General features: G+C 42.9%; 1 protein-coding gene across 3 annotated transcripts; it reads left to right on the forward strand.

Moving 5' to 3' along the window:
- The first annotated feature begins 8,019 nt into the window (after nucleotides 1-8,019).
- Nucleotides 8,020-11,144, forward strand: setmar (SET domain and mariner transposase fusion gene). 3 transcript variants are annotated; one of them, XM_048255034.1, is made up of 3 exons: nucleotides 8,020-8,296; nucleotides 8,662-9,434; nucleotides 10,797-11,144. In XM_048255034.1, the coding sequence occupies exons 1-3, from the start codon at nucleotides 8,171-8,173 to the stop codon at nucleotides 11,026-11,028; spliced, it is 1,131 nt and encodes a 376-aa protein (XP_048110991.1). In that variant the 5' UTR covers nucleotides 8,020-8,170; the 3' UTR covers nucleotides 11,029-11,144. The 3 variants fall into 3 exon arrangements, with proteins under 3 accessions (XP_048110991.1, XP_048110992.1, XP_048110993.1); XM_048255035.1 differs by having other exon boundaries at nucleotides 8,662-9,305; XM_048255036.1 differs by having other exon boundaries at nucleotides 8,662-9,969; nucleotides 10,797-10,828.
- Nucleotides 11,145-13,007: the final 1,863 nt, after the last annotated feature.

Below are 13,007 nucleotides of genomic sequence, written 5' to 3' on the forward strand. Positions count from 1 at the left end.
AATTAGTCAGTGAATGTATCATGTCAGATAAATGAAGGCTCATGTGATTAGACATGTCCCTGTTATCCATTAATGGGTAACTGTAACATGTGCATAATTCCTGTTAACTTCCACCCGGTCGTCCTCATGAAAACAACATCCATATGCATTGTGCCCTTGGGAGATTGTTGAACATCGCTGACTCCATCTAATTGCCTGCTGAGAAAGTGTTGTCATGTGAGAAGTCATACATACTGCCATTGCAGTTGCCTAGCAGCAGAAGCAGTCACCCTGAGAGTCAGTCTGCCATGGAGACCAAGCCTGGTTGCGTCTCCAATTATAACCTTAATGTTCGCGCATTGACAAAAATTCAAACTTTAATTTTCTCCATTATTGTCATATTCTGCACCTTGTGTTGCCTTTATTCTCCTCTATTATTGTTTCTTTGTTTCTTTGGTTGATGCCTGTCTGTTCCACTTATTTTCCGTGCATGTGACTTTTGTTCCAAACATTCTCATTCTCTTTTACAGTCAGCTGTCATTCCATGTGTTATGTCCTAGGTCTTTGAAGACCAAGCAAGAGGGCCTTAAAAGGATCGAAGGAAGCCTCCCTTTCCCTCCTCTCACCATGAAAACTCTGTTAATTGGTGACGGGGAGAGTCGCAGTAATCAACTGGTCTCAGAGTAACACGGGGAGACAGGCGAACCTTTCCGTTCGCCTTTGTGCTGGCGAGTCAAACAAAAGTGCCAAGCTGTCAACAAGCTGCATGGCACAGGGGGTGTTTCTCTACCAACTGGGGAGCACCATCACCACCAATTAAAGGCCAAGTCACTCACAACAAGGTAGAGGTATGGCAGAGCTGGGTGGCGGACAAATGGTGGTTATCTCTCTCTCCTCTCTCTCTCTCTCTCCTCTCTCTCCTCTCTCTCTCTCTCTCTCTCTCTCTCTTTCTTTCTCTCTCTCTCTCTCTCTCTCTCTCTCTCTCTCTCTCTCTCTCTCTCTCTCTATATATATATATATATATATATATATATATATATATATATATATATATATATATATATATTTCTTGGAGCTGCACTGCACACACACTGTTGACAAATTTAGTCTGCAGTACCACAAATGCCATCCAAGGATATTAATGACTGCTGAATGAAGGGCCCATTAACAGTGCTCTAATTCCCCAGAGGATACCATGGTTACCTCGGCACTGCTACCAACTATTGTTTGTTGATCAGAATACCCATAAGAGGGAGAGAGAGAGAGAGATGGATAGAGCAAGAGAGAGAGGGTGTGTGTGTGTGTGTGTGTGTGTGTGTGTGTGTGTGTCTGTTTTATGAGTGGAGAACATGCTGTGTTTTATCTCCTCACTCTCTCTCTCTTGTTCCCTGTTTATCATTACCATACATTTCTGGCCCATGGCTTTACTATATTTAAAGAGCAACACTATGGAAAAAAGAATAGAGCGGGAGGATCTTGTTTATTGCCCTGTTCTGTGCTACTTTGGTGTTTGCTACACTTGCAAACACCAAAGAAATAGGCATGTGTTGGTGGGGGTGAGGGGTGATATGGTTAATGTAATATAGTATTTTAAGGTAGAGAAATAGACATGTGTTGGTGGGGGTGAGGGGTGATATGGTTAATGTAATATAGTATTTCTCTTCTCCCCCTCTTCACCCCTCAGAGTTTCTACTGTGCACCATTATCTGTCTGTTTCTTACGCTTTTATTTTTATTTTTTACTTTGAGAGTTATTCACTGCATCTTAATAATTAAAATATAAAATGGAACTAATGAAGTGGGGTATATTTTAAGCATTTTAAGAAGGTTACAATGAAACACTGGGACAGACATGGACACACACAATTATAGTGGAGGCTCCATCAAGCATGTCTCCTGTCTTCTGAGTGAACGGTGCTCAATCTACATCAGAGCTCTGTGACAGCTCATCGACACCTTTTCAAAAATCACAGCCAGATCTGTGACCAGACTCTTTCTCTCCCCTCTATTAAAGTCAAACATCCCCCTAGCTTTAATGTATTTCAGAGGTTTTAGACAGAAAAGTCATTGTCTTCCCTTTTCATTTTGCCCTTGGTGATAGCACAGCAAGAGCATTCCCAAATACTATCCAGAAACCCAACGGTTGTGAGAAGATGGCCACAGGGATGAGGAGGGGCATGTGGAGGAAGAGGTGGACGTGGAGTGGCCGGGGTGCTGGGGAGAGAGATGAGAAGGAGTTTTGACACTGAGGATGCTGATAACAGGTCAGTTGTTCCGTTCGGCGGAAATGCCAGCCAGCAGCGTGACCTCTCCGCATCTGCCCGCCCGTCCGTCCCTGCCACCTGAGAGCAGACCCCCTTGCACATCAATTATCCATGACAACACAGAAATAACAGCCAGCGCCACGGCTGCAGACCTTAGCACAAACTAGAGTGCTCATGCAGCCATACAAAGGGAGGGAGCGGTTGAGCCTCGAGTAGACTCCCCAGGCCATTTGGTGTCGACCCCCCGGCTATTTGCAGCGAGCAACGAGTTGGTTTTGTTTAGGAACTCTATGCAGGGGTTACAGAATCTCTCTCGAGTAATGCCTTATTGTTCAGGGAGGCAGTGCTTACAATTATGTCTTTGGTGTTCTTATGATAGATCACCAGGGCTGGCTGCCTTCTGAGCAGAAATGAAATTGCCTGTGCCTTACTGGGACATTGAAGTCTAAATGCGGTGGCTTGATAGTGTAACTTGGAGTGGGGAAATTGAGCTCAAGTTGGCGCGGCAGACCGGTGGTGCACCAGACCTCTTAGCTCATTGCATTGCCCAAAGTCCCAAGGTCCATGTACCCTTGGAAATGAAAAAAAAGTTGCTTTAACAGAGTCCATCAGGCATGAAAAGTCGGTCAGAGAACCCCGGACTGCTGTACGGACGAATAAAGGCTGCCACCTCCGAGTTCAATTTAAACCGGTGACAAACGCATCCTTTATGGCACCTTCACAATGGAAAGGTCAGCTCATGCTATCGTCTCGCTTGATCTGCTCTCTTATACCGTGGCCTTTGTCCCCTGCAGTGGACGAAAATATAGCTAGGCCTACTATTGGAGGTGGCTCGCTTGACAACAGTGAGTGTGATCTGGACCTAGGTTATTATAGTTGCTAGTATCAGCGCTATTCTGGCTCCCCTCTCTCCCCATGGGTGTCATTGTATAGGCAGATGGAGCTGGGTGGCAGTGAGCAGAGCAGCACTGAGGCAGGACGTATGATGTCACTCTCAGAATGCTGGGGGCTTCACCTTGTTCCTGTGCATGAGGCTGTCATCTTCACGGACACACTAGGTTGGTGTGTCGGGATGGGCGGGTCAGCAAGGTAGCCACTGACAGAGAGATTTCTGTGTCGGCCAGTTCACTGGGTGATACCTGGAAAGGCCCCCAAATCTGAAAAGTCAAAATGTTTGTGTGCCATGTCCTTCAGATTAGCCAGACAGACAGGTGTATACATTCGCTGCACAAGCTACAGAATAGAACTGTGTGTAATTGTTCAATTACCAACTGATTACCAATTCTTTTGAGATATTTCTAATTATCAGAAATTAATAAATGAATGGAAATGATCATACTCATTGTTGAGTTAAACACAAAGTGTTTGGGGAGGAAACATCACTTCATTGTAGGCTCACATTTTCAAAGGCTTATAGTGCCATCTAGTGGTGTACTGGTTGACAAGACAAAGCCTGAATCACTGGACTGCCAAAGAGATTTTTCTTAGATAGATAGATAGATAGATAGATAGATAGATAGATACTTTATTGATCCCCAGGGGAAATTCAAGGTCTCAGCAGCATACATACAACACAAACACATTCTTTAACAGCAGAAAGAGTAATTAAAGTATATTATATAAAAACACAACTAAGCAGTAAGGACAGTAGAAGATAAAGAATATGCTAAATATACTAAAATACAAATTATACTAACACTTAATACAATATATAAAAATATACTAAAATACAAATTACAAAAATACAAATTATACTAACACTTAATCTAAATCAATTCTAAAAACAGTATCCACATAGTGGTGATTAATAAATCAGAGGCGCTTGCAATGACTGAGGCAGGGACTGAGCCTGTGATTCTCTGTGCATAGTAAGGTATGGTAAGGTGCTCTAAGGTGCTCCGTGTGAATGAGTGTCATGGTGGTAGTGCAATGGTGATAGTGGTCATGGTGATAGTGCAAATGAGTAAGTCAACAGTGCAACAATGCAGAAAGAAAGTAAAGTAAAGTCTATATATCTATATATTTAACTATTTAAGAAAATGTATAAGTGTGGTCACAGTTCGGCTGTGGCATGGAGGGGGTTATGCATATGTGCTAATGTGCTAATATAGCACGCAAACAGTGAGGTATAAAGACAGTGGTACAAGTGGCTAGTGGACAGACAGTACCAAACATGGAGGGGATGAAGAGGCAGACAGACTATGCAGAGAAGTCTATCTCTCCTCTTCCCTTAAGTGAGGCATTGAACAGTTCAATGGCCCTGGGAACAAATGACTTTCTCAGTCTGTCAGTTGTGCAAGACAGTGAGCGAAGTCTCCAGCTGATCAGGCTCTTCTGTTTAACAATAGTGCTGTGGAGTGGGTGACACTCATTGTCCAAGATGTTGATCAGTTTGTTCAGGGTCCTTTTGTCAGATAGTGAAGTGATACACTCCAGTTCAGCTCCCACTACAGAGCCAGCTTTCCTTACCAGCCTGTCAATTCGCCCCACATCCTTCTTCCTTGTGCCTCCTCCCCAGCATACTACTGCATAGAAGAGGACGCTGGCAACAACAGACTGGTAGAACATCCTGAGGAGCTTACTGCACACATTGAAGGACCGCAGCCTCCTCAGGAAGTACAGCCTGCTCTGCCCTTTCTTGTAGAGTGCATCAGTGTTGGCTGACCAGTCCAGTTTATTGTCCAGGTGGAGACCCAGATACTTGTAGGTGCTAACCACCTCATATTGACCCCATCAATGTGGACTGGTAGCAGAGTGGGCTTAGACCTGCGGAAATCCACCACCATCTCCTTGGTCTTTGAAGTGTTAAGTTGAAGATGATTGAGTTTGCACCATTGCACAAAGTCCTCCACCAGGCTCCTGTACTCCTTCTCCTGCCCGTTCCTGATACACCCCACAATTGCAGTATCATCAGAAAACTTCTGCATGTGGCATGTGGCATGACTCGGTGTTGTAGCAGAAGTCAGATGTGTACAGGGTGAACAGGACTGGAGAGAGCACAGTTCCCTGTGGCGCTCCGGTGCTGCAGATCACAGTGTCAGAGAGACAGTTCTTCAGTCTGACGAACTGTGGTCGCTCGGTCAGGTAATCTGTAATCCAGGTTACCAGGTGAGCGTCCACACCCATCTGTAAGAGCTTGTCTCCCAATCTGAGGGGCTGGATGGTGTTAAAAGCACTTGAGAAATCAAAGAACATGATTCTCACAGCACTTTTCCCCTTGTCCAGGTGGGAATGTGTCCTGTGTAGAAGATAAGTGATGGCATCGTCCACGCCCACTTTCTCCTGGGAAGCAAACTGTAACGGGTCTAGTGCATGGCGTACCTGGGGTCTGAGCATGCCTAAGACTAATCGCTCCATTGTCTTCATCACATGTGATGTAAGAGCGACAGGTCTGTAGTCATTAAGCTCACTAGGGTGTGGCTTCTTAGGGACAGGGGTGAGACATGATGTCTTCCAGTGTTGGAACTTGTCCAAGGCGTAGGCTCAAATTGAAGATGTGCTTCAGTGGTTCCCCCAGTTCAGCAGCACAGGCTGATTGCTTTGATGCAGCAGTCAACTCAAACTCCACATTTTCAAACCAGTTAACACACAGACTGAAACAGTGGCACTCATGGTCAAAATGATACATTATACCTGCAAAAGACAACACTCTCAAAACGTTTAAAACACACAGCAAAAGCAGATTTTACCATCAAACAACACAACTTGTACTGTATAGTCAAATCACTGTTCACTTTCAATCAGTCATTACACACTGCCCAACAAAATGCAAAACACCGTTCTCAAATTGAGGAGTTTCAGCCTTCATTTTTGCTATGACAGCCATTTCTTCTCAATTTGTATCAGAAAAACTATGGAAAGACAAAATGTGTTGAAAAAAAAAGAATTGTATTCATTCTTCCCAAGATGTAGCTACCATTGACATGTAGGAGAGTAAGCACCTGGACAAGACACATTTCATACACTGAACTACAACTTGTCATTTTTCATTGAAATAGACCTATTGTATAGTAAACACTTACACTTGTCAGCTTTTGTACTGTTATCTTCACCAAATAGGCAATACAGTACTTTCTCTACTGTAAATGTGCCTTAGATCCATACTTGCAAATAGTAACACAGAACAGACATGGTATCTCTTATGGATAATGAATGATTGCTAATTGAAGAATTGTGCAAAGGAGATTCACACATTGACATTACAAGTTCATTAGTTTGCAAGCAGTATCTATTAGTTGTGAATATATGTTTTCCACAGAAATATTCCGATGGAGTATGGCGTCTTTGAATGAGAACTGTGTAAATGTTTTGAAAAAAGATGTGAAAAATTAGTTAAACCAATGAAAATGTGTTAAATCATTTGCATGGTGAAGCTCAAGGTCAAGTGGATCCCAGTTTCACAAAGCGTATCAAAGCAATCGAGAAAAACTGTAACATGCCAGTTCAATTGACCAAGGTATTAGGATTTTCTCTTTTTTATTTTATTATGTATTATTTTATCTGTTAATTTTATGTGTTCCCCTTTATTTGTGTATGCATTTAAATTGAATGTCCCTTCCCTATTGCAAATTCTTCAGTTTGAGTCAACTCCTGTTTCAAATGACAAATTCACAATAAAAATGAAGTGACGACTTGTCCCAACATAAGGTGAGTGGGGAACTGGTTACTTTTAATGGACCAAGGAAGGAGTCACATGCCCTGTACTTGGCTATATATTTAAAGGAATTTATTGTAGAGTGGAGCTGTCTAAGCAATTTTTCTTTCTTGGCATAATTATGTGAGGACAGTATCACCATTTTTTGCAGTACTGGTCCTGTTCCCCAAACAATGTAAGAACTGAATCTCAGCCGACCTTTAATAAATCACAGGCATGCGTAAAAGATGTGACTTAAATTCAAGGGGCAAATTCAACATGAAATATATAGTTGGGGCTTTTGTTCAGAGTCATACAGCTTGGTTGATTTTTATGTTGTGCTCCATCTATGTCTGGGGTTGCAGTATACTGGCTCATGTTGTTGATACTATGAAGGTCCATGGTTATCATACCATGTACGTATGTGTCATGTTATCGTGATAGAAAAATTGCAACTGAATGGACATTAAGTGGCCAAAAGAGGAAGCACATCAAACATGTTTGCCCATCTTTGAGAACACCATCCGCAACCATGTTTGCCCATCTTTGAGAACACCATCCGCAACCATTAGCTTATAAAATGTAGTATTGAAATCTGTGATTTCTGAATAAAACAAACAGACTCGCTCATGCAATATACCAATATGCATATGCAAGAAATACAATATTTTTTAAATACACTGCACTAGACTCTACTGCAAAAATGCAGTATTTTGACATGAAACTGCATTGTATTGCTTTGGACTTCAGAAAAACTGTAAACGGCAGATTTTTGTCCTATAACTGCAGGTATTTTTATAAGGGGTAACCAGGATGTTTTCGGACATTTCATAATGCTGCAACCTATGTGTAAAAAAAAGCTCAATGTAACTGGAAGCCTAACATGTCCACACACAAAGCTTCTTATCATGGAGTGCAAGACTACACGGCCTAAAAGCAAAAGCAACAATTTCATAGGCTAGTGGCTGGTCAATCAACCTTCTCAAAGCTTTCAGACCGATTATGTAGAAGAGGGTATTCTGGTAGCCTAGGCCTACTACAGGTTCTCTTCAGATTGTCACATAACAAACAGGGTTATGTGTCTTTAACAAAAACACCAGCAGAGGGCGGGGCATGTGAATGTATCCCGGAAGAAATAGCAGTGTCAACTGAGGAGCCAGCATAGAGCTGCATGATGGAAAGACTTGTCCTACAACTGCAACTTTAAACTTGGCAAGAAGCAACATTTCCCCCTTCTCGGAATATTACCCGTAACGTGAACCATTCACATAGTTACTGATGGATTGTTTTGCTACATGGCGTCAGATAGCGCTAGGGATATGACAAATTCTTACAACCAAGATTTGAGCAATGGTCTCGAGAATGTCCCAGTTAGAATTGACTGCAGCGGTGTTGGTAAAGCTGAATTTCCCAACTTCCAGGTAATATTTCTGTTTCTTTCTTCCAATCTAATCTCTTGTAGGCAGGTTAGTAGGACAGGTAGACTGGTGAAGTGAGAAAGTAGCCTAGCATTATCTTTCACCACCAGATGGCAGCACATTTCTACGGTCTTCGTCTTGCTGATCAGTAGGCCTATGGCGAGCCCTACTGGCAGAGTGTCACCATGTTCTGTTCTTGAAACACAGTGAATAACTGACTAATAGTTGTGCACGAACAAGGATAATACAAGCTGAGGTGTTTTCCTCTCCCCAGCCTACTAATTGTTGGACAGGTTTTGTGAAATTTGCTTCTCAGACAATCAGAAGTAGGCTAGACTGTGAATGTGCTATTTCCCCCTTTGCTTTAGTACACACCTGAAAATGTCCCAGGGCCTGGCTGCAGCAGTGACCCAACTGAGATCACCCTTCCTGGATGCCAGTGCCACACGCACTCCTGCCAGAGCGAGAAGTGCCAGTGTCTGCAGCGGTATGGTCCAGCATACAGCGACCAGCAGAGGCTACAGGGCCGTAGGGATGCGGAGAGTGGCTACTCCAGGCCTGTGTTCGAGTGCAACGCCCTGTGCGACTGCAGCGAAGACTGCTCCAACCGTGTGGTGCAGAGAGGAGTAGTTTTCAGACTGCGCGTGTTCCTCTCAGTGGACCGTGGGTGGGGTGTGCGCACTATGGACGCCATACCACGCGGCGCCTTTGTGTGCGAGTATGCCGGCGAGGTGATTGGCTTGGAAGAGGCTCGGTCCAGGCAGCTCGCTCAAGGACCGGAGGACATGAATTACATCATTGCCGTGAGGGAGCATGCCGGTCAGGGTAATGCCAGGGAAACGTTCGTGGACCCCTTCTCCAGGGGCAACGTGGGACGCTTTATCAACCACTCGTGCCAGCCCAACCTCTTCATGGTACCAGTGCGTGTACATTCTATGGTGCCCCGATTGGCCTTGTTTGCTGTGCGGGACATTGTCCCTGATGAGGAATTGACATTTGATTACTCTGGCAGGTACAACAATCAGGCTTCAGAGACCGCAAATTCTGACCAGAACCATCTGTCAGAGCAGAGCAACCAAGGAGAAAGTGTCAGTTCCCTGCAGAGGAAACCCTGTTACTGTGGAGCAGTGAACTGCACACGGTACCTACCTCTGGACATCACTGTTCTCCACAGTTAGAGAAGGACATTACTGAACATCACTGTTCCCCACAGTTAAAGAGGGGTCATCATTGTAGTCCACACAAGCACACTTCACATTCTACTTTGTTTTTCAAACCATGGCCCCAACTGTGCCAGTTACTTTATGAGTTTAGATAAAACTGTTCAGAAAGTTGAACTGTAGTTAATTAAATGAAGAAATGCTCAGATGTTTCTAGCATCTTGCAGATTGTCCTGCAGGACTGGAGCTTCGGCAGTACGAACGATATACTTTTTGACATACCACCATCATGCGATCCAATTCCATATGCCATGCGTGGTGCCATGGGCTATTGATGCCAATCTCCCTAGCTGAGGGTTGCCTCCCTACTTCCCTCATTGGCCAGTGTCATCATGTTTATCCCAAGAGAGTATTGAGGAGAGATTTGCTTCAGAGATGTTTAAACATACCATACCTGCTGTGGTGAAGCCATTTTATTTTTGAAAAGAGGATGAGTATCCATCAGGTTTTACCTAGGTGACTTTTGTTGAGTGCTTATGAATATGGATTATGCATGGGAGGTTCAAGGCTATGCTGTAAATTGGTTGATTTCCGCTTGCTTGTCAGTTGTCAGTTTCAGATGCGCACTGGCCCTTTAAGATCATCATAGATCATTTGCACAGGGTCCATGTCTCGGGAGAGGCATGCAATTAAAAAGAGCCTGTGGGTGCGTCTATATAGGAACAGATCTCACTCCCCGGCCTCACAGAGGGGCAGACGCGACCCACTTCACCGTACGGCACTCTCAGATCGGGCCCCTCTCCTCAAAAAAGTGCCCCACATTCAGTCTAGACCTGCTTTCATCTTTCTCATTTTATTAATACCCACATTTGGGTTAATTAGTTCGGAGACCATGTTCCGGGCAGAATTGAGAGCGGAGCGGAGTGTCAGTCACGTTGACGAGAGGCAAGCAGAACGGAGCGAAGCGGAGTTTCATCCATCTCACACCAGAGCAGATGGGCCGCCTATATGTGAACTCTGTGAAATTCTTCGATGCTAAGAGATGCACCACAAGTTTTCCAGGGTGTAAATGAGCTGTATGCTCTTCAGCCCCAAGCAATGTCATGTCATGACACAGAAAAGCCATTGTGTCCCAAGAATGTTGGAATGTGAAGTGACGGCACAAAATAAAACATACACATTTGTAAAGATTGAAAAAGCATACGCTTTATATATATAGTCGAAAGGGAACAAGTCATGTTTCTTGTGAATGCTTCGATAAAGAACCAAGTGTGATGCCATGGTAGTTTTAATCTTTTTCAGCAGTGCTTGCTATAATATTTCTTTTTTCACATTTCCTCCAGGTGGAATGGCCTCTGTCTATTTGAAAACCGTATGATAAAGATTGTCAGTGCTAATGCTAGTGCTAATCTCCTCTTTGACCTGCCAGCCATCGGCTCAAGTCCTCAGCTTTTCAGTGTGTCCTCCTGTAGCACACGAGAATGTTGGGACTGCCACGGAGGTCGAATGCTGTTTTTGTCTTATGACTCATGTGATTTGTACGCTCTCTCACAAGTCTCTATGGCAACAGAATAAGTGATATTGACTGTATACCCATCACAGTGTGCTGAAAGAGAGATGTGTTTTACTTTGAGTGTTACAGATCAGAATTGGAAATGTGGCATAAACATAAAGCAATCACCTGCCAAAGACTCTTCTCTCATGCCTTGCTGAAATTAGGCATTGCTGCAGGCCACTTAGTAGTGACTAACAAGGTTTATCTCACAATCATAATAAAACTTCATGTGTACCATATCTTAGAATGTCATAGAGAGTGAATTATGGAGTAATGAGTCCCAGGGGTGTAAAGATGGTTATGTAATCTAAAGTAAATGATCGAGTAGTTATGAGACAGGCAACTGTGGTTCACTTGGTGGCATCATCAGATAGATACGATGTCTTGGTATAAAAGTAGGGCAGTATTTTATTTAATCAGTGCCCTACAAGCCTCTATGTGTGTGTGTGTGTAGGCTACAGACCGTGGAGGATGTTATCAGATCAGTGGAATTTAAAGGAATATTGTGCTCTATTTTTTATGTTCCTTGGCTTCTTGAGACTACCAAGAGATTTCTCTCACCATAGATGAAGGAGAATAGAACAAGAGAATGTCACTGTGGCCTTGATAGAAATGTGTGTTTCAGTGGTGAATGTTCTTTGGATAACAGGGACATCATTTGGGAAAATGAAGATTTAAAGCATATTTCTCCAAGACGCTGCCAGTACAAACTTTTGCAGATATATTTGGCATTGTGTCATCATGAATGTTTTAATCCTTAATGATATGTACATGATGATACAGGTACAATTCCTTGCATTGATATATCACATTAGCAAAGGCTTTTATCCAAAGCAAGTGAAGAACAACATTCAAGCTACATTGCAATATAGGTTGTTTCACAATTAACTTTTTTAAATATCTGTATTTATGGTTATTTTGTTTAATCTACATCCGTTGAATGATAAAAACATGTTTCATGCCAACTGGTCATTGAAAATATTTAGATACTTCCAATTCTATGTTGGAGTGGACAAAGGGAAAAAAGGGTATCAGTATGAGGCTAACTATTTGTAGTGTTTATTATTGTTCCTTGTGTTAACATAATTTACTGTAAGTAATTGACTGGTTGAGTAAGTTGAATCATCATATATACAGGACATTTTATAGCATATTTATCGAATATGTGTTGGAGTGGACAATTTGTCAGTTGGACAGTTTGGACAGTTTGACGGACGGAAAACATTAGTGGTTAGGTTTTTAAGTATGGTGATGTCATTTGTTGGTAGGCTGTTGCTTGATGCATACTGTATTTAGAGCATTTCCTCTGCTAAATAAGTTCAACCAGTTTAGCTATATTATTTATTTGTAATGTACGTTTGACGGAAATCAGGCCTATATTTCAGATATCCATCATTTTTTGTTAAAATGTTGATAATTCTGCCCTGTTTTTTTACATAAATCCAATGCCCTAGTGTGATCCAGTTTTCTGCCCACAGTATATATACTCTTTTGATCCCATTAGGGAAACTTGGTCTCTGCATTTATCCCAATCCATGAATTAGTGAAACACACTCAGCACACAGTAAACACACAGTGAGGTGAAGCACACACTAATCCCGGCACAGTGAGCTGCCTGCAACAACAGCGGCGCTCGGGGTTAGGTGCCTTGCTCAAGGGCACTTCAGCCATGCCTACTGGTCGGGGTTCGAACCGGCAACCCTCCAGTAACAAGTCCGAAGCGCTAACCAGTAGGCCACAGCTGCCCCACAGTAAAGTTTTGTTAATATGATGTGTTTAAGTGGTGTCGTTTAAAAATAAAACATCATTTTTTAGGTGCTACTAAGTCTAGCCAGTAATAATACCCCACAATTATCCAACATAATCACATAATTTGAGATACACAGACGTGTAAGTAGAGAATAATAAGGCCGTAATTACCCTGATTGTGAAACTACTCTCATGGTGACTGACATTAGAGTGGAGGAGGTAATGTTACTATAGGTTACAGTATTACCAA

The sequence above is a fragment of the Alosa alosa genome, chromosome 10, assembly GCF_017589495.1.
Source record: "Alosa alosa isolate M-15738 ecotype Scorff River chromosome 10, AALO_Geno_1.1, whole genome shotgun sequence".
Lineage (NCBI taxonomy): Eukaryota > Metazoa > Chordata > Actinopteri > Clupeiformes > Clupeidae > Alosa > Alosa alosa.

Coding starts and splice junctions, on each gene's coding strand:
- setmar (XM_048255034.1), top strand. CDS start 8,171: ATGGCGTCAGATAGCGCTAGGGATATGACAAATTCTTACAACCAAGAT. Junction 8,297..8,661: donor CTGAATTTCCCAACTTCCAG/GTAATATTTCTG, acceptor CCTTTGCTTTAG/TACACACCTGAAAATGTCCC. Junction 9,435..10,796: donor GGAGCAGTGAACTGCACACG/GTACCTACCTCT, acceptor CATTTCCTCCAG/GTGGAATGGCCTCTGTCTAT.